This window comes from Paramormyrops kingsleyae, chromosome 4 (assembly GCF_048594095.1).
Source record: "Paramormyrops kingsleyae isolate MSU_618 chromosome 4, PKINGS_0.4, whole genome shotgun sequence".
Classification (NCBI taxonomy): domain Eukaryota; kingdom Metazoa; phylum Chordata; class Actinopteri; order Osteoglossiformes; family Mormyridae; genus Paramormyrops; species Paramormyrops kingsleyae.
In genome coordinates, this window is record NC_132800.1 from 7738478 (window position 1) to 7764175 (window position 25698).

Consider the following 25698-nt stretch of genomic DNA (forward strand, 5'->3'; position numbering starts at 1 on the left):
CGTCATTGCCCAAACGGTGCAGAGTAGTGCCTTTTCACAATCGGAATACTTGCGTTCTGGTGCCAGAAGGGTTTTGCTGGCATAGGCAACTACACGCCTGTCTTGGTCATAGACTTGATACAACCCTGCGCTCAGACAGTCCTTCGAGAAGCCTGCTTCCAAGTGGAACTCCTTGTCCGGGTTTGGGTAAGCCAGGCAGGGTGCTGAGCACAAAAGCCGTTTCAGTTCTGTCATGGCCTCTTCTTGTTCTGTGGTCCACTGAAATGGGATATCCTTCTTCAGAAGGGTGGTCAGTGGTCTGGCAACGTCCGCGTAGTTTTCGATAAACTGTCTGGAGTAGTTGCACACCCCTAGGAAACTGCGCAATTCTGACAGGTTAGAGGGCGCCTTGATGTTCTGGATGGCCTGGGTGCGGCTGGACTGGGGCTCAACACCGTTTGGGCCCACCAACAGGCCAACATAATTGACCTTGGTTTTGCACCACTGGCCTTTGTGGAGGGCAATTTTAGCACCTGCTGTAGCCAGTTGTCCTAAAACATGGTCAAGTTCAAGCAGATGAGCGTCCATTGTGGTGCTTCGGACCAGAATGTCATCCACATAGACAAGGTTTCCTCGAGCTCTTGCGTCAGGCAGTGCCTTGTTCAGGAAAATGTTGAACTCAGCCGGCGAGTTGGCATAACCAAAGGGGCACCTGGTGAAGGTGTATTGTCTGTTGGCAAAGGTGAATGCCAGCTTATGTTGGTCTTCAGGGTGCACTGGGATGGTCCAGAATCCTGAGGCCACATCCATAGTGGAGAAGATTCTGGCACCACCGACTCTGGGGAGGTCTTGTTCCAGCTGTGTCATGGGCCAACGGGACAGAGGCACTTGCTGGTTCAGTTTCCTGTAGTCGATGGTGGGGCGCCATTTCCCATTCGGTTTGAGAACTGGCCAGATGGGGGCTGAGTATGTACTGTTGCACGGTCGGATGACCCCCTTTTCCAACATGGCATCGACGATGTCCTGCACAGGCTCGTATGAAGCGATGGGTATCTTGTACTGCTTCACGAATGTTGGCGGGGCCCCTGGTCGAGTGGGGATGCGGACCGTGTGAATGTCCGTGAGTCCACAGTCCAGAGAATCTTTGGCGAAGAAGTCCTTATACTTATAGATGACTTGACGAAGCTTTTGGCGATCTTCATCACAGTCAATAGCGTCGGCGTCTTTGAGGATTTGCCGTACTTCCGCCTCAAATCCAGTGTAGGGTTCACTGATTTCCTCTGTGGACTTCGGCATCGACTGATTTGGGGGTTTGACCGCTTCTGAGTCTGTGGTTATGGCACAAATTGTGAGATGTTGCTCATCTGTGAGTTCAACTCTACATACCGCCTCCTTCGTCACCGGTACGGTGGAAGTAATGGCGATGGCGCCAGTTGGTGCTGTGAACAGCCGATCTCTGTCCAGCTGGGCTGTCAGCAAGTTAGTGGGGATCTGACCAATCACCGGAAGTGCTAGGTCAAAATCATGGAACTGTTGGCTGATGAGCCATCCTACCCTGGTTGCCCTGGGTACAGTGATGTCGGCTGCCGTGCAGTTATTGACGAGCACATACACTGTCCGACCTGTTACCTCCAGGAGCGGCATGGCCTCCAGGGTGAGTCCCAATTCCGTTGCTTGGGCGGACGGCTGGAAAAAGGCCATGGAGTGGTCTAGCGTTTGGCCTTTCTGCATGTTCAGGCGCATCGAGATGCCTTTCCTGTATGCGGGGAGTGTCACAGTTCGTTCGGTGACCATTGCGCATGCTTCCGGAATGGTCTGTCCTGAACGGAGGTTGTCAAGGTTCACCTCGGATTGGTGCATTTGTCCCCGTAGGGAGGTCCAAAGGACGTTGTTGATTGTGTCCACTTGGATGGCCATTCTGACCAGTAGATCCGCACCAATGTGGACCGAGTGTGGAAGACTTGGGATGACCGTGAAGTAATGCCTCAGAGATCGCTGGTTCCAGACGAGGTCCAGGGCACAGATGCCTGTGGCTGAGACAGTGGACTCCGGGTCCGTGCTCAGCGGGAACCTCGAGGCTTTACTGGCATGTGGCACGGGAACGTCTCTTTGCCTTAGTTCCTCGTACAGTTTCTGGCTAATAGCGGATTTTTCCACCCCCAAAGTCATCACCACGTCCATGACTTCCATGCCTTGGAGCCGAATGCCGTCCCTGACCTTGGGACGATAGGGTCCCGGCGTAGGATCCAGGCTGCACAGGAAGGAGTCATGTCGCTGGTATGGGTCTCCTGCGTTGAGACGCTGATCTGGAGGGGAGTCTTTTCCTTGGTGCGGAGTGAAGTCTGGGGAGACAGCCAAGGTTTGGCATTCCCCTATGACGGTGTTGGATGCCGGTAAGGGCAGTGGTTCTCGGACCTGAGCCCAGATTTTTAAGCGCTGCAGGTCCAGCAGTGGCTCAAACCGGTTCAGGAGGTCTTTTCCAATGAGGAGAGGGATGGATTCGAGTTGGGAAATGTATATGGGGTGCATCACGTTCATTGGGCCAATGGACAAGTTGAGTGGCATCACGTGTTCGATCCTGGTGCCTATTGGTGAATAAGCCTGCACGTCCAGGGAGCACTTCTTGGGCTGGAGGGTTTTGTTCTCCCAAGCCGCTAGGTGTTGCACCTGTAGGAAGAGGCTGGTAGACATGAGCGTGATGTCTGCTGCCGTGTCGATGAGGGCCTCCAAGGTGATCACATCCTCTAGGGTGAGGGATAGATACAGCTTCTTGGCAACCCCCCTTTCCACCAAGTCCCCCAGGAATCGCGGTGCAGGGGCCTGGACGGAGATTGGCGAGGTGTTGCCATCGTCGGGTTGGTGTTCCGAATCACGACACACCACCAGAACAACGCTGTCAGGCACAGGCGAGGGCTCATCTCCCTGGTCGGGTTCTGTGGTGGAGGTAGCAACATCAACTGTGACAATGAGGTGTGAGTCCGCAGGTTTTTCTATTGGAGCCAGGGCTTCTTCCCTGGTTATGATAGGAATGACCGGTGGGGTTCGAACGTTGCCTGGGGTTGAAGGCCAGGGCAATTCACGGGTATGGTCAGGTGCGGGTTCAGCTGACGGCTGGCCCTCTCGTCCTAGTCACTTGGGATCTTTCTCTCGAAAATTCCTGGGACTCTTGGGAGGATTCTGTTCGAAGAAGTCGCGCAGCATTTGAAGCAGGGTGGACTCCTCCTCTTTCTTGGACGGTTCCGGCTTTGCATCCCGTTCCAAATCCCTTGTTCCATCGGACTGGTTCCGTGGTAGGGTTCTTCGCGGTCTCGGGGGAGAGCCGGAGTTAGGACGCCGGTCTTCCGTCTTGTTCCACGAATCCCGTGCTTGTGGCTTGCCCTTGTTATGGTGGCGCTGTTTCTCCCACTGACCTGGCTGGGTCTTTGCCTGCTGAGGGCGTGAGCTGGGGTATCGCTCTCTGGGGCCCGTGACCTTCCAACCATGGTTACGGGTTGGAGCAGGGGGTTGAGAGTGGCCACCTTCTAAGGGTAGGCTGTGGTCTTGCGTCACCAGGTTCAGCACTGTGGTAGGCTTGGGTGGTTTCTCTGTTGTTGCTGCTCGTTGCTTGTTATAGGCCTTGATTGCCAAGTCTCGCAGCCGCTGGCTGGTCATGGTGTGGGGGCACGCCATGAGCCCGATGTGATGATTCACGGTGGGATGGAGATTCCGGAGGAAGAGAATCTTGAAGTTTACATCTTCTTCCATGCCTGGCTCATTTTTGGACCCGAAGTAGGCTCGCCGTAAGCGGTTGTAGTAGACTTGGGACGTTTCCTGTCTACTCTGTCTGACGTCGAGTGCCGTAGTAAGACCTTGTTCTGACTCTGGATCAGAGAATTCTCGAGTCAGTGCTTCATGTAGCAGCTTGGGGTCCATCTTGACTTGATCTGGCTGTCGATCCAAGAAGCTGCGGACCTCTAGGCTGGAGGTGATCCTGATGAGGTAGAGTCTATCTTCATGGGTCACATTGTCCAGCCTTTGGAGGTGGAAGTCAACATCTTGTAAGTAGGCATGTATGTCGTGGCCGCCCGTAGGGTCAGGGGTGAACTTGTTCACGTTCCGGGCTACCTTATCCAGCTCTTTGGTGGTGAGTCTGTGGTAGTGAGGGACTGGTCTTGGTAGGCTCGTGCCGTCTGGGGAGTCTCCCTTGAAATGGGCTCTCCAGGCGCTTGGTTCCTTGAAGTTGCTGGATAGGTGGGGTGGTCCTTCCACCCTGTGAGTAGTCACTGGAGCCGGATACAACTGCCTTGGGGGCGGTAGTGTGGTAGGAGGGGACCCTGGTGCTCTTGCTGGGTTGTACGGCGTTTCATATTCTGCCTTCGTTGCGCGCGCCCATTCGAGTTCTTGGCTCAACTGGTCAAGTTCCGTAGCATCAGCCTGGTGCTTCCTCTTAGCGTCACTGAGCTGTTCTCGGAGGTCCGTCACCTGGTGCCTGAGCTCGCGGACTTGCCTTTGGGCTTCTCCCCGATGGTCCTCCAGGGATTGGATTCGGTTGTTCCTTTCCTGGAGCTCTTTGTCGGCTCTATCCAACAGGGTTTCAACCTGGTTGAGTTTGGCCGTGAGGTCCTCTCGGGTGGCTTTGGCTTTCTGTTCTCGTTGATCAGCCTGAACTCGGAGCTCTTCCAGGGCCTGTTGAAGCTCTTCAGTGAGTTTATGTGTGTCATCTTCTATGGTCTCCTCCCTCTCTGGGGATGGGGTCCTCTTTTGCTGGAGTTCTTGCTCCAACTTCTCGATGCGATCTTGTGCTTGGATAGCATCTTGATGACTCTCGGCCAGTAGTCTTCGGGTGTCTCCATCCCGTTGCTCGAGGATTTGCACCTGTTCCTGGAGGCGGGAGGTTTCTTCTTCACCCATCATCAGCCTGGCTAGAAGCTTGTGTGCTAGGGAGCCGAGTACTTTGGTTAGCTCTTTGCTCCCGGGCTTCTGAGTAGGGGGCGTGGCCATGAGTTCAGCAATGTCCTCATCAATTTGGTCCATGCCTTTTCCCTGTATGAGCTCCGTGTGACCGGGCAGGAAATCGCCAGTCATGACGTCCAGCCAGGTGCCTAAGGCTTTCCATTGGTCCAGGGGGCTTTCTCTGTGGGCCATAGTGACTTGATTAACTGAAGGGTGACACTAGAGGTCTGTTGCTCTCAGACGGGTATGGGCTAGGCGGGTGGCCTGCTACCTGAAACTGAGGTGACAAATCAAAGAAAGGAAAAGAAAACAAATAGGACTAGGGCCCGTCAATGGGTAACAGGGCGGGTGTATTGAACCACGAAACTGGTTACCCAGACAAAATAAATAAAGAAAAGTTGTTCCCTGTGAGCGTCTGTGGTAGGAAGAAGAAACGACAGCTAAGTCTGGAAGGAGTCACACCACCGGCTGTGTGTGTGACTACTGATGGGCTGTCAAGAGAAAGAAGGGAAGTTGGGGGAACAAGGAGAATTTCCAGCAGCAATAGCAGTGGGACCGCGTTCAAAACCTGGCTTGCTGTTGCAGATCAGATTCAACCAGAAGAGGGAAAATTGGCAGGTTCTGTTCTGCTTGCCTTTATGCGGTGTGTCGCGGTGTTAAGCTATTTACTGGAGTGGAGGGGTTTGAATGCTGTCAGGTGTCTCTCCCGGACCAGGCACGTCCCACAGCTCAATCTTAGCCAAGCAGGCCCGAGCCCGGCTCCCACTCCCCCGATCCCCAGCAATGTCAACTTGGAAAGGGCGTGTTCTGTACGCACAACTGAGACAACCCAGGTGGGGCTCAGCTTATTGGGCGCACTGCCTGGCCCTGACTCGAACAAGAGACGGCGCAACGGCACTCGGGTGTCACCCAACCGATTGAGAGTCCAAGCTAGGGCTGTTCTCCTGAACTTTGCCCTAGACGAGGTCCTGCTCAAACTTGTAATGACCTCCCGAGATACCTGCCAACCTTGCCCTTAATGAGTCAGTGGGTGCAGCCCAGCTGGCGCGCTTTTGGGCATCCAATTGCTGAGAACTTCCCTTTCAGTTCTGACAAACTGTAAGATCGCAAGCAGTGACAGCAGCAACTCGGACAAGCTCCACCAATTAGAGCGGATGGTAAACACCCAGTACCGGAAAAGCTTGACTGATCACACTCAGAACCCCAACCGCTGCCTGAGGTGGTAGGGCAAGTAACTGATTTATTATTATTGATTTTATGTATTTAATTCAACCCTTGCATAAGTCCTTGTGTGGGGGAAGGGAGCAATTAAAATCATAAAATGTGAAAAGCCCAAATTAAAATGAAACAGGGAAAGTAAAAGTAAAATTAAATCAAATGAGATTCTAATTAATTTATCATAAACACAAGTTGATTGCGTAACAATTAACTAATTAGATGCCACCAAGTTACATAAAAGTAGTCCTATGGTTGACCTCTGCTCAGAGTACAATGCCGTTGGATCCAATTCAGTGTTTTCGGAGCTGACCACTAGAGGCGCAATTTAAATGGCGTAGCACTCCTATGGTTGACCCCTAGAGGCGCGATCCAAAATGGCGTTGTACTTCTATGGTTGACGCCTAGAGGCGCAATCCAAAATGGCGTGGTACTTCCAGGCCGGCCCACTAGAGGCTCTATGGGGTTTTACTCCCTCGGTGGGAGGCGTTTGTGACCCCTGCAGTGGCGTCGGGGCAGGCCTGCGGCCTTATCCGACCCAGATGTGATTACGGTGGCGTTCGTGGACGGCACTCGTAATCGAGGCGATCGCTAGACAATGCTGGTTTGCCAATGCTAGAAAATCGACCTTTAATGCAAGCACACTATGGTCTGCGCGGTGCGCGGCTTAAGACCTCTGAACCTTACTACGACAGCAAGGCGGCGCTTGCCTTTTGGCGACGGATCCAAGCAGCGAATGTGCTGTCGCGTCACGTCGCGAATGGTGCTTATACCACGGCGGGTTTTCTGCACCAGACTCCCGTTAAATAACACACACACCCTCCGGCTATTTGCCCGTGGTGGCGTTAAGCTTGCTCTTTCCTAAAGCAGGCACAAACGTATGAGTAAGAGGATAGTTAGCTACGCTATCGGTCTTAACTCAGGGAGTCTAAGCACAATGGAATTCAGGTTAGATCCTCGTAACAAAAATTCCTATTGGCTAATTTAGAGATCTCTGGCAGGATGTTAGAGACGGAGAACCTCGTCCGAATCTATCCTGGAAACAACGCACTATACCTGAGAATCTCGTCAGATATAGGATAAGCGTTTACTGCAGTTAAGAAAACGAAACCTAAAATAAAATGCTTAAATAAAACGCAAAATTTAAACAAACTACTACTAGTAAGGCACAGTAGGGAACCCGCGTAGTTCCGTTCTGATGCCTTTGACTGCGGTTCGCTCAATCGTCAACCAATGCAATCCGTTAACAGTAATGCCTATTCGACTGTCTGCTTGTAAAAGTTTAAATTTTGTGCTCACAATAAGTTTAAATCGGTACCCGCAATTCTCCACCAATTATGTAGGAATTGAACAGCTCAAATGGGGATGGTTTCCCACCAATGTTCAGGGGAATTGATTATGAATTAATTAATTATTAATTCATACACAATTAAATAGGGAATATTAGGTTTGAGTTGTTGTTCCGATATCACAGTCTTTATATTAGTCCCACTTGGTAAAGATCTGGATGATTTAAGTCCAGAATGTGAATGGAATTCATTCGTTGGTATCACTACTCAGTCTAAGATAGCTGCCCGTCCACCGGGTTAGCTTCTTTCTGTAACCTAGCGACTCAGCTCTTGGCCAAAGAGAGAGTCTCGCGATACTTGAGGACGCGAGTGGGACTTCAAAGCTCAGTAACGGGATTCAGACCAATAAAGTGACTTATTGTAAGCACAGAGAGGGAGATTTAAAATGTGAACAGCATGCGTTTATTCTAATACTACACTAAAACAGGACAAACATTAAACATAATACATACAAACACAATAACGAAATTACGGAAAATGGATTTACAGTAGGAAACAGTGATAAGCTTTGATTAAATACTGTTCTGCAACGGCAAGCCTAGGATCTAAACAGGCAACCCAGATTTCGGCGTAGATCAGTCGGTACTAGTTGCTTATTAGAGAGTTGTCGGTGAGTTTACGTGATTGCAGCGGGGATCAGCTTTGTCTTTTGTTGAAACTCGCGGCGAAGAGGCTTCGTAGTTTCGATGGTAGATTTAATCTTCTCCGCGCGTAGTTTCTCCCGCAGTCTTGGATTGGAGGCTTTACGTTTTCTTCTCCTTTTTCGATGACGTTTTTCGATGACTTTTTCTCCTCCTCCGGGTGTGAGGTTTTTATGCCCCGTGGGCTCCATGAATATTCATGACCCAGGGTCCAACTCATACCCAATGAGAATTGGTACCTGGATCCGAGGGGCCGGTTGCAGGCTCCCCGAATGGCACCATAGATTTATGGTGGTCTTTGGCCAACTTTTGTGCTGATTTTAATTAAGTAATTTAGCTTTGGATAGGTTCAATTGTGTAATAATCCGTCCCCGGATTCACATTCGGACATAATTTAGGATGACATTGATACCAAACATGATATTCCACCTTTGATCCAAACCTTTGCTAATTTTCATTGATTAATTTATAATTCCTCTTATGAGGTGCATGCTTATTATTGCCATCAATGTACAGAATACATGGCTAGGTGGCATATCTCACAGCTGTGACAAGTTCAGGTATATTTTACTGAAGCTGTACCCCATTGCATACAGTGTGTCCTAATTAAGGATGGCTTGGGTAACTTTCTTTACTTCAGTGAAAGAACAGTGTTGATTATACATTGCAAAATTATAAAATGTAGCAAATTGGGCTATTAAAAGGGGTTCAGTACACAAGTTTTAACATACATTGCATAGTCTCTTTCAGACAAAGGGAGGCAGGAAAAGAGCGCGAATCTCTGATTTACGACTGTAAGGCATAGATAAGCAACCGCATTTCTACCCCTTCCCCCCCCCTTTTGGTGAGGGGTGGGGGCCTTCCTTAGTTCTATTAACTAAATAACTATGTGCTCAAACATTTCTACCTACTTGGTTACACCACTTAAACTCATTTCCCCTATTCTCTGAGAGAGGTGTGAGCACGTGGTTGGATAACCCCAGTGTTTACCTATCTGTGCCTATTAATATATATATATATATATATATATATATGTATATAATTGTCCAAGTGGCAAAGATACAACGGGACATTCATAAGAAAAATAAAAGACAATTGTGACTGACACATACACATCCACCAAGTTTACAGTAATGATGCCAACTAATAGTGAGGATAACACACAATCAAATACACAATAGATGGCATATGATTTTAGCTTTGTCCCACTCCAGAGAGATGCAGGATCTCCCCCCCTTTCCACTATCTGGGTCCTCCGTTTGAGGGCCATAAACATTGGAATGCGGGCTTCGGCTTCCTGGAGAGGGGCCCTGGGTCAAAGAGGTACGGAGGGAGATCTTGGCATGGCCGACTCACTCCCTTAGCGGCCATAAAATACTGGCTGTGGGGCCTGCGTGATCCTACACCATGCTCATGTGTAGGACCAGATACGGACTGCACCAGGTTAAAAGAGTCAATAAGGTTTAAGAAATCATTTACCAGTGGTTTATCATGACAAAACACATGTATATTAAAATCTCCAACAATAAGAACATGATCATAATGGGGCATAATCCCAGATAAAAAATCAGAAAAGACATTTATGAAGTTCTTATTGTATTCTGGGGGACGATAAATGACAGCGCAAAAAAACGGATTTGTGCGACTCACCTCAAACGAGGTTAGTTCAAAACTAGAATATGAGGACTGTAGGAAGCATTGCTTACATTTATAATCCTTTTTATATACTGTATGATCGCTGTGCCTCCACCTCTGCCTGACGTCCGTGGCGAGCTAAAACAGCAGCAATCCACTGGTAAAAGTTCAGACAGAACACTGGTCTCACCAGCACTCACCCACGTCTGTATCATACTGAATTGACCTGGCAATAAATGTCAACTGTAGGCTTGAAAATTCTGGAGAAATAGGCAGAAACGCAAAAGTTGTCACTGTAGCGCCCCCAACTGGCAGACTGAGGAGGCCTTATCAGGGTGAGGTCAAAGTCTGTAGACAAAAGGACCATCCAGATTTAGGTCAGATTGGTGATTGCTAGGCCTGTCAAATGCATGCTTGATTTTGATTGGCTAATTATCTCCACCATTTTATGACTTATGGCTGCCATAGTAAGAGTATGACCTCAGGCTTGGCCATAGTAGACATGTGCCAAATTTCACTTGGATTGGCCTAGCAGTTCAGGAGATATTGGAAGTAGGTATTTGTAGCGCCCCCTATTGACGAAATGCACAGTGTCCCCAGAATGGTGCAGGGAGGTAGGATTTCCAATTTGGTTAAGGTAGACCATGGCATGACCAAGTTATAGCAGTCAAACTGAAATGGGCCAAATTTAGGTGGAATTTGGGCGTGACTAGTGGCCGTACGATAGACAAATGTCAGACTTTCAATAACTCTTCATCAGCTCAGACGACAGATTGGTTTGACACCACATTTGTCTGATTTGGTAGGATGGGGTAGCACTTTAAGGCAAAAGTAGGATTTGCAAATTATGCAAATTAGCAAAAAAAATCTAAGTAGGCGGAGCTTAATAGTCCAAATGACAAGTCTGTATCTGCAGAAAAAAAATTTGAATGTAGGACTAACAGGTCAGGAGATATTGACCAAAACGTGTTGGGGGGGCGCTATGGCGCCCACATCTGACTGACAGACTTGGGTCGGATGATCTGAGTAGTGGGTAGGAATAGCTATCTTCCTACCAAATTTGGTCAGCCTCGGTTTTACGGTTTAGGCTGCCCATTCAGTTTTAGGGAAGAAAAATAATGAAAGAGAAAAATCCTAAGAAATACAATAAGGGTCCATTGCACTACATGCTTTGGACCCTTAATAATGAACACCTAAAACATGAAATTCAGCCTGTACTGTAAGTGCATCATGCTAATGCACTGTAACTATCTCTTCTTTAATTTCAGTTTGAAATTCATTTATTCACATTCTCCATTTACAGCAAAGAGTAATATCTCATTTTGATTATTAATAATCTCATTGATTATTATTATTTCTAACCTGTTATGGCATGAAAGACTCCAGCTTAAACCAGGGTGGCCAGGTCTGTTAAGTCCTCATTCACACAGTATGTGGTGGGGTCTTCTGCCTCCTGGTATAATGGACCAGGGAATGATGTCCTCCTCTGGGGATCCAAAATCATTTCACTGATCATGTCCAATTAGATTTTAAACACACACTGTTAACATAACAGCTTTATGGAGCTCTTGGATTTTTGTTATTTATTCACCTAAAAACAATATTTTGAAACAACACAGTACTTCTCTGTGTTCAAAAGTTAGTCATAGATTGTATACTATTTCAAAACATTTTCCACATATATAGCTAACGACCAAAGTAATGCTAAAACCAACACCAATTTGACAAATGTTTTCCAGTGTTTTAGACTAATCTACTCAAAATGTGTCCCTCTTTAGATGATCTAAGCCAGTGTTAGCAATACCAGTTCTAGCCAGGTCCAGTGTTAGCCACTGTCAGCAATACCAGTTGATAAGAACTAAAAATCCAGTATTTTGCGCATACAAACACTGTAGCACCACATCCATAGATAGAAGTTGGACAATACAGATGCTCCTCTACTTACGAACAAGATACGTTCCGAACGGCCGTTCTGAACGTATCTTGTTCGTAAGTAGAGGAGCATCTGTATTGCGTGTAGATACAAAAAAGATACAAATAAGAGAGAAGTGCCAACAAACAGTATATTACTACAGCTTTCCCTTACCATTGATGCGTGGGGCAGTAGAGGCTCGCCCGGCTTTCCAGAAGTTCACATGAGCTTCATAAAAAGCTCGTAGGCAGCGTTTGTGATGCCCCAAGACAGGAGGGAGCGGTGGTAGTTTAGATGCGCCCCTCTGTATAGGTGGCTCAATTTACCACCCAGCTCGTTGTAGTTGGTGCGCAGCACCTGCCAGGTGGATTGGAAGGCTCCACCCACCTGCGACTGCTTGCGAGCCTTCACCACATTCAGTGGGTAATACAAGGAGCCCAGAGTGGCTCCCAGAAGGCCGCCAGAGACAAAGTCAGTGACCAGCTGGCCAGCGTGGGTCTCGGCCTGAGGCAGGCTGCTCTTGATGGGCCCGCGGAGGCCGAGGAATAGTGCGTTGCTGGGCCCGTTGCGTAGCAGGATGGGCACTGTGCCGCGGTACAGCTCACGCATACCATTCGCTCGCACCAGGGTCCGGAATACATGGAAAGTGTTTGTATACCGGACGTGGTGCCGCTGGTCCTGGAGGAGCGTCTGGACCCTCTCAAAGGGGGTCAGACTTGCCTCCACCGTGCCTGCCAACACGGCCGCCATGCTGCTGGTCACGTTGCTTTACGTACGAATTTTAATTAATTTTTGAATGTTCTAATGTATCCGTATAATCATTATACGGATACATTCGAACATTCAAAAATTAATTAAAATTCGTACGTAAAGCAATCTGGGAAAAAAAGTGGTGTGCAACAGTCACCATGAGGCCAAAATGCTAAACCACCATGTCATTACAGCGAAGTGGTTTGAAGCGGAAAAATTATCTGTGTGCATCGATCGTTACATGTCTGTGTACTGGACATCACGTGGGTCACAGCTAGGGTATATCCTGCTGATATCACTGAAGATCTTGTAATGGAGATTATATAGCCATCTAGCTGCTGCAGTTGCATGTTCATCGATCAAATTTTGGAGAAAACTATAACTCATGAGCCCATTGGAGCTGCTGAATTGCTTGAAAAAGTACAAACTGGAAAGACTCTTAATTTGACAATTCCTGCCAGTCATCTCTGCAGAGTGCTCATTCAGCAAGATGATGCTGGTAAAAAAATGAAGATCCACGTATGTCACAAGCGCGACTAGTATACATTTGGCAAGACTCAGCTAGTATTGAGTCTGATCTAGCAAAAGTGATTAATTTTGTAATTCAGAGTTTCACCAGGAAAAAGGCCAGGAAAGCACCATTATGTTATTATTAATAATTGCTATTATAAACAGCTTTTACTATTACAAATATATTATTTTGTTACATTTATACCTATACATATACATTTAGATAAGTATCAATGTAATCTACAGTTGTCAGAAATAAATAATAATATACACACATACATGGGGTGGCATGGTAGTGCAGTGGTTAGCACTGTTGCCTTGCACCTCTGGGATTTGGGTTCGAGTCTCCGCCTGGGTTATATGTGTGTGGAGTTTGCATGTTCTCCCTGTGTCGTTGTGGGGTTTCCTCTGGGTTCCCCCCCCCCCACAGTCCAAAGACATGCTGAGGCTGATTGGAGTTCCCCATAGGTGTGCATGTGTGAGTGACTGGTATGTGAGTGTGCCCTGCAATAGGCTGGCCCCCTATCCAGGGTTGTTCCCTGCCTCGTGCTCATTGCTTCCAGGATAGGCTCCAGACCCCCGTGACCCAGTCGGATAAGCTGCAGGTTGGACAATGGATGGACACATGTATACATGTGTGTAGATCAAATTTTGTATAAGCTAGGGCCCACACACCTTCTTCGTACTGGGGCCCGGATTTTCTGGCGGCCCTGTCGATTAGTCATTGGCGCAGAAAAAAAAAAAGGCAAAACTCCTCGAACACTTAACACCTTTCGAGAGCCGTACTGCGCATGCGCGGCATATTCAAACTGTTATTTAAGTGGACGCTGTAGTGGAAAATTACCACCAAGCATGATGTCTGATGGTTACTAAGGAAGTTAGGCTGCAAAATAAGGTTGCTATGCTCGAAGAAACAGATGCAAGAGACTGGGGAGGGGTTTTAGACCTTACCCATGTTAAGCTAGACAAGAGATGAATTTTTATTCTATATATGGTAAATATAAGATGCTTGTGCTAGACGAAAAGCTTGTCCTGAGCATAGAATGTGCAAAAGCAGACATGGGTCTTCCGGTTGTGGTTGCAGAGAAAGGTCATTTGTCTGTCAGTATAAAATGAAAGCAACTGCGTCTGCTATTTGGAGAACTTCTCAGAACTGTCTGTGGAGAGTCTCCCCGAGCTCGCATAGAAAGATATCTCAATAAATGAAACCAAGCTAAACCATTGGACTCATCTGTTACTTCCTACCTCCAAATTTCCATAACAGACTTGGGGGCTCGTCCGGGATTCGGTTGCACGGGGAACGCCAGGACCTTCAGAAGGACGCGAGTCCTAGAAGGACGACGAGGTACCCGTCTGGAGTCGAGGACAGAGAATTTTAGCCTGACCCATCGCAGTTCCTGAGGCCTGCGGTCCCCCGTCACTCTGACCGGACTAAAAGGTAGGACAAATTTTGTGGAATAGAAAATTTGTTGCGGTATCTTTCTGAAGGTAAATGCCTCACGTTCGACTGAGAGAGTCGTAAAATAACCAAGTTCGACTGGGAGAGTCGTAAAATAACCAAGTTCGACTGGGAGAGTCGTAAAATAACCAGTTTCGACTGAGAGAGTCGTAAAATATCTGTATCACGTCCAGCGAGATGTGAAATGTGTTTTGTCTGCAAACTAGATAAAATAAGATTGTATGAATGTAACGTGCACGGTATGAATGTGTAAGGTTTGTGGTTTGGATGAGTGTGCCGAGTGTGAAATTAGAAACCTGACAAGTTAAGAATATCAAATAAATGAGCTCATAAGTATTATTAAAAAATAATAATAATAATAAAATAAATAAATAAATAAAAATAAAATTATAATTAAGCAGAAATTAAGGTGTAAAAGGTTCCGCAAACATATAGTTTAACGGAGAGGCTGAGACAAAGACCTCCGTGTACTGTAGATTATCCCCACGACTGCTTTGTCCCTATTATCAGAACTGCACCCCGAATTGAGATTTATGTTACTGGGATGTGCATTTGGCATACATAAATTATACAAATATAACTGTTTTGTGATAAGTCTTTTGTAAAAGTCTGCATTGTTGCAATGAAGAACTTGCTTTGCAAAATAACACAGGCATAGAAGTTTTCTACTGTGTGACGATTTTAATATATATATATATATATATATATATATATGTATGTGTATATATATATATATTCTTTCCCTGCAAAGAAAACAAGTTTACCTTTTCTCTTTTTCTTTATGCAAAGAAGACTGGCTTGTCTAACATATTCTGTGCATGTTTGTTAAGTAACCTATCTTAAAAAAAAAAAAAAAAAATCAGTACTGAAAGTCTGGTGCGACAAAATGGGAAATAGCAGTAGCAAGTCAAATTGGGCTCCTGATCCGGCTTATGATCCGGAAGGTGACACAGCATTTGAAAGGGAAATGCGTAAACGTGATAAGGGAAATAAGGGTTTACTACGGGGTAAAACATGTAGGGAAGCAGTAGAGGAAAGAACTGGAAAGGACTTTTCAGAGATGTTTGGAAATGTGGGAAAATGTGGCAAGACAGATCGAAATAGAGGCTGAGAGACGCAAGAATGAGGGAATCATGAAAAAAAAATAGGCGAGGAAACAGCAAAGGCAGTCCAAGCACAACAAAGTCTGAATATGTTGTTAAAAGAGAAAGAAGATAGAGGCAAAGGCAGTGCGTCTGTCGTGCGAAAAAATGAAAGCGGAAGACAGCTGCATCTACCCACCCCTCCCTTCAGCGCCGCCAGCTCCCCCTGCTCAGGAAATCCTGCCACCTCCAGCGAGACAGGATCCGCCCCCTGCATACTCGCCAGCGCAAGCCACAAGAGCTGCAGATTCGGCAGAAGATGAAGAAGATACTCCTCCTCGAAGGAGTGAGCGTATTCAACAACGCATGCAACAGCCTCTGACTGAAGAGCAAAGGGCACCTGTTGGAGTGCCAAGACAGTTCCCCTTGGTGGAAATGCCAAACCCCAGAGACGACGGGATGGTACAGGTGCAGAGGAAACTGGGATCTAAGTGAACTGAAGGAGGTGGTCAACAGTCTGCCAGACCCAAACCAAGTGGGAGGGGCCCCCACCCCAGTGGGGTGCAGATGGCCCACAATGAAGAGGCGAGGGGACTGAGGGACCAGGAAACGGCCAGTTCCTGTCCCTCACAGAGACATCAAGGGAGGACCCCACGATAACCCTCGAGATTGACAATCATGCTGTTGTCTTCTTAGTGGACACAGGAGCTACCAAGTCCACAGTGAAAGACACAGACCTCCCTGGAGTCCCTAAGTCTGGAATTCATTTGTGACAGTTGTGGGGTCCTCTGGCCTACCCCACACCTTGTTAGAGACTGTTCCGTTATCCATTGCCACAAGGTCCGGTCCTGTCCATCACGCCTTCCTGTTGAATAACCACTGTCCAGTTAACCTTTTGGGCAGAGACCTACTATGTAAACTGCAATGCAAAATTGATTTGGACGAGAGGGGAGTCCACCTGACCTCTCCCCCACTTGGATTGTATGTCTCCCAAGAAAGCAAGCCATGCTACGCCGCATGGGTCCTCACTGATAACACCATTGGTCGAGACAAGGTGCCACACTCACTTGAACAACCCCCCATCCTCCATTGCACGGCTCTCTATAGTTCACACTGCGACCATGAGATAAGGGAATGGATGATGTTCTTCCTGGAAGAACAGAAACCCCCTGAGACCGTGTTAATGAAGTTTCTGTATGTAAGCGCGTCCATGGCCGGCATGTCTGTCCAGCTCAACCAAGATCAAAGTATATGGATCTTCGATCATCATATGCCCCATGTGTCACTGGGAAAAACTGACGCCCACCAATGGAAAGACCTAGGCCCATGGATCAAAGACTGCGAAGACAGACAAGACTGGATTCCAGTCGAGGATGGCCGAAGTATCACTACTGATGGAACCATTCAAAGACAAACCATCTCCCTCACAGTAGATGTCAGGAGAGAAGCGTTCCTCTCTGAAGAACATCGCCAGACCACGAACCTACCAGCCCCACCAACTGAACCTGAGTGGCTGTCTGAGATACCAGAAACCCTATGGGCAAGTGGCAAGAATGACTTTGGGAGAATCTGTACCGTGGCACCACTGCAAGTCCAGCCAAAGTCCAACCACAGACCAGTAAAAGCTCAGTACCCACTCTCACCTGAGGCAGAGAAGGGTATCACCATGGTGCACCAAGAACTGGTACAAAAGGGGGCTCTGAAGGAAATTCCCTACTCCCCCGTTAATTCTCCGATCCTGCCTGTGAGGAAGGCAGATGGCTCCTGGCGGTTTGTACAGGACCTGAGGGGGGTGAATGACGCCATACATCCCCGTGCACCTATTGTTCCTAATCCAGTAACTATCCTATCATCCATACCACCTCAGGCTCAGTGGTTTTCTGTTATTGATCTAGCAAATGAATTTTTCTCTATCCCTGTTCACCCAGACTCACAGTACTGGTTCGCGCACACCTTTAGAGGCAAGCGTTATACGTGGACAGTGATGCCCCAGGGGTACACTGAGTCACCTAGCGTTTATGCTCAAGAATTAGGGAAGAACTTAGAGGGGTTCAAGCCCCCGGGCGGGAGCACACTAATTCAATATGTAGATGACCTGCTGTTGTGTTCCACCACTAGGCAGAGTTGTGAGCAAGATACCAAAGCGCTGTTGCTGTTTCTAGCCCAAAATGGCCATAAAGCCTCAAAGGCAAAACTGCAGTTAGTCAAACAAGAAGTTCAATATCTCGGACATGTCCTCAATCACCTAGGCAGACGCCTAGGTCTAAAACGGGTAGAAGGGATTCGCAAGGCCCCCATCCCAGATACTAAAAGGCAATTGATGAAATGGATGGGAATGGTCGCCTACTGCCGTCCCTGGATCCAGGATTTTGCTGAAAGATCCCAACCTTTACTAGACCTTATGCATGGGGGACAAGGACTTAGACCTAATGACAGACTGGACTGGATGACTAAGGCTGAGACGGCGTTCTCTGACCTTAAACAAGCGCTATGCGATGCGCCTGCTTTAGGAGTACCAAATTTTTCCAAGCCATTTCCATTGTATGTGGATGAACGGCATGGTTTCATGACCGCCGTCCTTGGCCAGATTCATGGTGACAGGTTGCGCCCCATTGCGTATTATTCTAAACGTCTGGACACGGTGGCCAGCTCTCTGCCAGCCTGCCTCAGAGCTGTGGCAGCCACTGCGGAGGCAGTCCTCATGTCTGCAGATTTAGTCCAAATGCATCCCCTTGTGGTGCACACCTCGCATGCTGTGCATGCCCTGATAACGCAGGCTAAAACATCTCACCTTACCACTGCGCGTCTGATTCACTACCAAAACATCCTGCTTACTCTCTCCAATGTGACCCTCCAAAGGTGTTCCACAATAAACCCGGCCACACTTCTTCCCACTGAAATGGAAGGTTCCCCTCATGACTGTGTTGAGGTTGCTCAATCCCTCGCTAAGCCTAGATCAGACCTGGGTGAAGACCCATTGCCCAATTCTGAGTTCATTTTTGTGGATGGGTGCTCCCTTAGGCTCCCTGATGGGAGCCCATCTACCTCTTACGCTGTGGTTGCGTCAGAGGGCCAATTGCTGTCTGGAGGTAAGTTACCGTCCACCTGGTCAGCACAGGCTGCAGAGCTGTTCGCCCTAGCCCAGGCCTGCCGCCAGTTCGCAGGTGAGGATGTCACGATATTCACAGATTCCAGGTATGCATTCGGGGTATGCCATGACCATGGAGCCCTCTGGAAACAGAGGGGCTTCCTCACCAGCACAGGTAAACCAATACAGCACCATGAGTTAGTCCGAGACCTCCTTTCTGCCATCCAACTGCCTCACTCCATTGCTGTGGTTAAGTGTAAGGCTCACACGGGGTGCTCTGACCCAGTCAGCATTGGTAACTCCTGGTCCGATTGGTGGGCTAAGAGGGCAGCCTTACACACTGATGCCCCAGTGGCGCTCCTGCCTTCACGGGTATTACATGACACTCACACCCTCCTTGATGTCCAGTCGGGTGTGACAGAGGGGAAGAACACATAGTGGAATGGGGTTAGCTCCATTTGAGGTGCTCACCGGGAGACCAGTGCCGCTCCCATACCCGGGAGGCACGCTCACGTTAGAAACTGTTGATGGCGATTTACTACCCTATGTGTCTAGTTTACAGATTTCCTTGAAGAGGATCCATAGCCAGATCAGGGCTGCTCAGGTCGGACCGGAGCCAAATCAGCCAGAGACCATAGGACCAGGAGAGTGGATCCTGATCAAGGACCTGCGCCGGAAGCATTGGCATCAACCGAGAGGAAGAAGCAGCAGACAGCACGTTCTGCTGCCTCTCATGCCCAGCTGGAATGGACTGCTCCTGGGAACCCTTACTCCTCGGACGAGGACGACGTCAGTGTGTGATACAAGAATGATTTTGTATCAAAGGGGGGAATGTAGTGGAAAATTACCACCAAGCATGATGTCTGATGGTTACTAAGGAAGTTAGGCTGCAAAATAAGGTTGCTATGCTCGAAGAAACAGATGCAAGAGACTGGGGAGGGGTTTTAGACCTTACCCATGTTAAGCTAGACAAGAGATGAATTTTTATTCTATATATGGTAAATATAAGATGCTTGTGCTAGACGAAAAGCTTGTCCTGAGCATAGAATGTGCAAAAGCAGACATGGGTCTTCCGGTTGTGGTTGCAGAGAAAGGTCATTTGTCTGTCAGTATAAAATGAAAGCAACTGCGTCTGCTATTTGGAGAACTTCTCAGAACTGTCTGTGGAGAGTCTCCCCGAGCTCGCATAGAAAGATATCTCAATAAATGAAACCAAGCTAAACCATTGGACTCATCTGTTACTTCCTACCTCCAAATTTCCATAACAACGCATCCGACAAACTCCACAGAAGTTCCCGGGACGTTTTAGGTAAGTAATTTTACAGTTGATTGTTTGATTTTTAAAAATGCATTGTAAACAGATAATTATACCAATTTGCGTGTGTCTGAACGTTTTCTTATATTTTTAACTGTACGGTTCCAACTGAAATATGCTTTGTGAGCTGAGATACGTGTACACGCATTATTTTAAATTTACAACACTGTTTAATGTATATTACCGTATAATGTAGATTATTTTATATAATCTAAACTATATACGTCTAATCTATACTGTGATAGATGTACAAAGTACAATATATTGTAGTCAAATCAGTTTAAATGAAACATTTGGAACCATTTCTTCGTAATTTAACATCATGCGAATAATGATGATTATTAAAATAGAACTCAATTCAGCGGGAGAACAAATATGTTATTTGCCAATTTAATCTAGTTCCTTTTTGATAATTATTTCAGAACGTCTTTTTTAAAATGCACTGGACATATATTACAAGCATTTTCCCGGCGTTATGTTAGCGTCTCTCGTCCTTCGAACCTTAACGGGCCTGGGGGAGGGGTGTTTTAAAAGTCGAAACCTGTTTGGAAACAAACACCATAGAGATGTGTAAAAGACAATAGCAGATAAATGTGTTCCTGATGCGTTTTCGGTGCAAATAGAATGTCCATTGAAATTCATTAATTATAGATACTCGTTGGATTTTGGATGTGTATATTTTTTGAGCAATAAGTAAAAATTACGGGAACAAGTACCAACACTGCGGAGCACAAATTTAAAGTACAGTCGAACATATAATAAAATGCTATGCATATGAATTTATTTCGTCTGATTCGAATTTCTGAGGAATACGTATTCGGTTAAACGCTTTGCTGACGCGGTCAGTTTTAAATGTACGATAATACCTTGGATTACGAGTAACTTAATAGTCTACGAGTGTTTTACAAGGGAAATTCGCTTTGGTACTCGACTGCTTTGGATAAGGAGCACGTAATTGTATTACATACGTTCTAAATTCTAATTTGCAATTTCTCATATTCGAATTTTAGATAATTTGAATTTTTTTGCTGTCCCTTGAGGTTCAAATTATAAGAAAGTTAATTATGGTTCAAATGATGTTCAAATTATTTTATTTTTGAAAATAAAATATTTAAAATACCTGTCCCATTTTATACAGTTAACCTGACAACAAACGAACATTAAAACAATTTTTGTGCAGACAGGATATTAGATAACTTCATTAAGATTTAGGCGTCCATGCTTTGTGCCAGATCAGTCAAGATATTCCTTCTCTAGTCTCTATACAGCTCTAACATGCTAAGAAGGCTGGATGAAAGTAGTAGTAGCTAAGTGTACAGTACTTGTAACCAGAGTGCTATGTTTTTGTGAACGGTTTTATTTAATATTTCCTTATTTATATCATAAATACATTTATTGGTACTTTGTGTACCCCTGCTTATATAATTCCTGGGAACACTTTAATAACTATCAGTAATAAGGTATTACAAATTGACATACATTATAGCTTAAGTGATTATTAGTGTATTATTAGTATATTCAAACATTAATAAATGCGAAGAAATGTTTTCAAGATGATAACTAACTGATAATCTGTTAATTACACCTGTTTTAATGCTCATGTTTGTTACAGACTTAATTATTACTAAAAACATAATCTTTTTCCCTTTTTTTCAGGTTTACGTTTGTAGAAAGACGACAGGAAAGAGCAGTACTTCAATGTATGTATGATTCCAGCACTGTTGGTTTACTATTATAATGACTTCTAGGTGGACTAAGCGACGGAGAATTCTGAAACAGGTTCAGACTCATTTGCAGAGCATTAGGGAAATTAATGAGGCCATTCAACATGTAGGACAAGACACTACTGCTATTCCTAGTAGCAGTGGGACAAATAATATCACTTTGAAATGCAGAGATGTTTCATCAGAAAAGTCTGCGGTTAGTCCTAACTTGTCAGAAGTTGATATAGAGGAAGCTAGAAATTCTGAATCTGAAGATAGAAGATCTGAAGGTAGCAGGTCTGAATCTGAAGATGAAGGTAGAAGGTCTGAAGATGAAGATTTAGATGAATCAGATCAAGACCATTGTTTGAAGCTTGGTGATGGATTGGCTCAGTGGGCAGTGGGCCACAAAATTTCACATTCAGCTCTTCGTGATTTACTTTACTTACTGAAAAAAGATTTTCCAGATTTACCTAATGATCCACGTACATTACTGAGGACTGCACCTAAGATCCTGGTTAAAGACATTGCAGGTGGCTCCTATTATCATTTTGGACTATTGACAGGTTTGAAAAAGTTGCTTGAACAATGCCAGGGCATAGAGCAAATCAGTGACTGTATAAAAGTGCAAATAAATGTGGATGGTCTGCCATTGTTTAAGGCATCATCTGTGCAGTTTTGGCCAATTTTAGGGCTCGTCATGGGTCTTAAAACAAAGAAACCCTTCATCATTGGTTTGTTTTGTGGAAATAGTAAACCTCCATCTGCTACAGAATACCTCAAAGATTTTGTTGATGAAGTAATCTTTCTGAAAAGTAATGGAGTTTCTTTTGGTGGTCACCATTACCAGGTAGAAATAGCAGCATGTGTGTGTGACAATCCAGCAAGAGCCTTTGTCAAAAATATTAAGAGTCACAATGGATACTTTGGTTGTGATAAATGTACCCAACGTGGTGTGTATCTAGCCGAAGATAGGAGAATTACTTTTCCTGAAGTAGATGCTCCACTACGCACAGATGCATCTTTTGCCTCAATGGACAATGAAGAGCATCATAATGGGCCTTCAGCATTAGATTCCATAGGGATTGGAATGGTTGACCAGTTTCCCCTTGATTATATGCATCTAGTTTGTCTCGGAGTGGTAAGAAAACTTCTTCTGATGTGGGTTAGAGGTCCATTAAAGACAAGGCTTGGTAGACGTGTAGTTGAAAGCATTTCAAAAAATCTGTTGGAGCTGAAAAACCAGGTCCCTTTAGAATTCAGCCATAAGCCCAGGACTTTAAAGGAGCTGGATCGCTGGAAGGCAACAGAGTTCCGGCAATTTCTTCTTTACACTGGGCCTGTGGTTTTGAGAAAAAATCTTCCAGTTGAAATGTATAACAATTTTCTGATGTTTTCTGTCAGTTTGTCTATCCTTTTAAATCCATCTTTGTGTACTGAGTATGCAGACTATGCATGTGAATTGTTGAAGGTATTTGTTTCACATTTCAGTGAACTTTATGGAAAAAAATATGTGTCGTACAATGTACATGGTTTGGTGCATTTGGCAGATGTGGTGAAACGGTTTGGTCCTCTGGATGAAGTTTCATGCTTCATTTTTGAAAATTTTCTTCAAAAACTGAAGAAAATGGTGCGATCGCCTGTTCTGCCCCTTCAGCAGGTGGTGAAACGAATGTCAGAGGAAGATTCGCAAAACAAAGTACTTCTACCAGGTCCTTCTGATGTTTTGCGAAAAGAGCATGTTAATGGACCTTTGCCACAGGGCATGCAATTGTGCAAACAATTCAAAGAATACCATATGAACAGACAAGGCATTATTGTCACAAACAAGTTTGGAGACAACTGCATCTTTGTTAATGGCTCTGTTGCACTTGCAAAAAATTTTCTTCTGAGAGAAGGAAATCATTATGTTGTCTATCAAAAATTTAATTGTTTGGAATCATTTTATATATATCCACTGGATTCATGCAACATTAATGTTTACAAAGTTTCAAGGCTAAGTCAGGCATATGCAGTTGCTAAAGTGTCTGATATTTCAAAAAAGTATGTTCTGATGTCTGGGTACGACTCACAGTATGCTTTTCCATTATTACACTCAGGCTTACAGTAGTTCATATGTAGTGCTTGATATGTACTCTGTAAAAAGTAATTTGTTAAGGTTACTTAATTAAATTGTGCAAACTCGTTGCCTTAATTCAATCAAGTAATATTAACTTTATCATATCAAGTGTCATTTAAGTCATATTTGCTAATGTATTAAAAGTATTCCTTACTTGTATCCAGTCACATTTACTTAAAGCATTTAAGTTTTATTAACTTAACTGAACTGAATCTGTGATTTGAGGAATGGGTACATGTTTCATTTAGAGAGATGGACAAAGAAGTCATTTATATGGTTGTACATAATAAAATCTGAAAACAAAAGTGTATTAATTTTTTTAGTAAATGCATTTCATTGGTATTTTAAATATATTTAATGTAGTGAATGCAAGTAGGGGTGCACCGATTGCAGTTTTCTGGCCGATCAACGATCACCGATCCTTAGGCAACCTTACCTGCCGATCTCGATTTTTTTTTGCCGATCTTGTTTCTTTCATAACTAAAAGACAATTACTTCAATGTTTCCATTTTTATTGAGTAAATTGATATGAATACTCACAAAACATGAGGTAGTGTCCTCAAATATAAATGAACATATAAATGAGCATTGCTGTTTGAACTACAAAATCATATTTTTTCTTCCAGACTTTAATTTCTCTAATTTTGTAAAAAAAAAAATATATATATAGCTGTTATGACACACTTGTCCAAAAAATAGGGAGGGAGGCAGCCTGCACTGCACCTCTCTCGGGAATGGGAGAAAAGGCTGATTTAACCCTCTGGGGCCTAGGGGTAGGAAACACACTTTCACTGACTGGGGCATGATCACACATTTCATCACACTTAATTCATGGCAAATAAATTATTTCTTATATATTTGTTTTGCCATTACACTCATCTTTATTTTAATATATATTGTAAATTGTCACGCCCCGCTCCGTCCGCTCCCGATGTGTGCCACGCCCACCTCATTACCTCCTGTTTTCACCCTGATTGTTCTCACCTGTGGCTCGTTCTCCGTGGCATGTCTTGTGTATTTAGTCTTTGTCTGAGTCTGTCTTCGGCAGACTCACCATTAACCCCCTGGGGCCTGAGGCCTTTTTTCCACTTTCGAAGTAGTCTGACATGCCTTGACATTTTAAAATATTTCACCTATCTAAAAACACTTATCCCAAAGTGATACATTTGCTTTTATTCAGCACAAACTCAGCACCAATAATCTGAGACCTCTTAGAATGTTATTATTCTATTTTTTGTTAAAATCAACTTTAAACATATACTTTTCAAAAACCTATTTTCAGACATGCTGAGAAATTGTAAAAAATCACATTATAGACATTTCTAGGTAAGACTTTTGAGCTCTGAAGCTTATAGACACAGGGGTTGGCTACACATAGGTGAAAGTGACATTCAGAAATTTTATATGGTTTGATTACTAAAGTGTTAGAACTTTGGAGTGACACTCTTTTTCTCAAAGTCAGTGGTCTTCACAATGAATATTGATGAGATAGGTGTCCTCACACCTGTAGTAGTTTGCATACTGTCAATGGCCCATCAGTCTGGAATGTCACTGCACCCCACACCCATCACTTTGGAAAGGCAGTTTGAAACGCAAGAAAAGTAGCAACAATAAAATCCCTTTCACAGTTTATTGATAGATGGAATGAAAAATGAAAAACTGTGACTATATAAATATAGAAAGCGATAAATATGATGCAGTGACTATAATTGACGCTCTGGGGACGAGGGCATCATCGACCGCGTATCTTTCTCGTGTATTTCAGTTTATATCTCGCTGAAATCATTATGTAGAATCGTGAAAAAAACACTGACTAAATCCGTTATCTGTCTTCTTTTCAAAACTTCCATTGTCAGAAGTATTAAAGTTTTTAAAATTAGGTTAAATAGGCAAAAAAGCAAATCGTGTCACCTTTCTTTGTTTTACTTGCGTTGGGAGCGTGTAGGACCGCTCTCAGCGGAAGATCGCTATTCACGTTCTAAATACGCTGCGTTTGAATCGGCGACCAC

The 25698-nt window shown here is 45.1% G+C and overlaps 2 protein-coding genes and 1 long non-coding RNA gene across 3 annotated transcripts in view; 2 read left to right on the forward strand and 1 right to left on the reverse strand.

Annotated features, from left to right (window-relative positions):
- LOC140588972 (mitochondrial nicotinamide adenine dinucleotide transporter SLC25A51-like) overlaps positions 1-25698 on the forward strand; it is a 67487-nt gene that overhangs the window by 32067 nt on the left and 9722 nt on the right. The window lies entirely within an intron of this gene.
- On the reverse strand, positions 11114-12413 carry LOC140588694 (mitochondrial nicotinamide adenine dinucleotide transporter SLC25A51-like). Its single transcript, XM_072710568.1, has 2 exons — positions 11838-12413; positions 11114-11237 (listed from the first exon to the last, which is right to left on the reverse strand). Exon 1 carries the CDS (start codon positions 12411-12413, stop codon positions 11883-11885), a length of 531 nt encoding a protein of 176 aa, XP_072566669.1. The 3' UTR covers positions 11114-11237; positions 11838-11882.
- Positions 15138-23997, forward strand: LOC140588695 (uncharacterized). The gene is made up of 2 exons (XR_011989871.1): positions 15138-19861; positions 21524-23997. It is a non-coding gene; the product is annotated as an uncharacterized lncRNA (long non-coding RNA).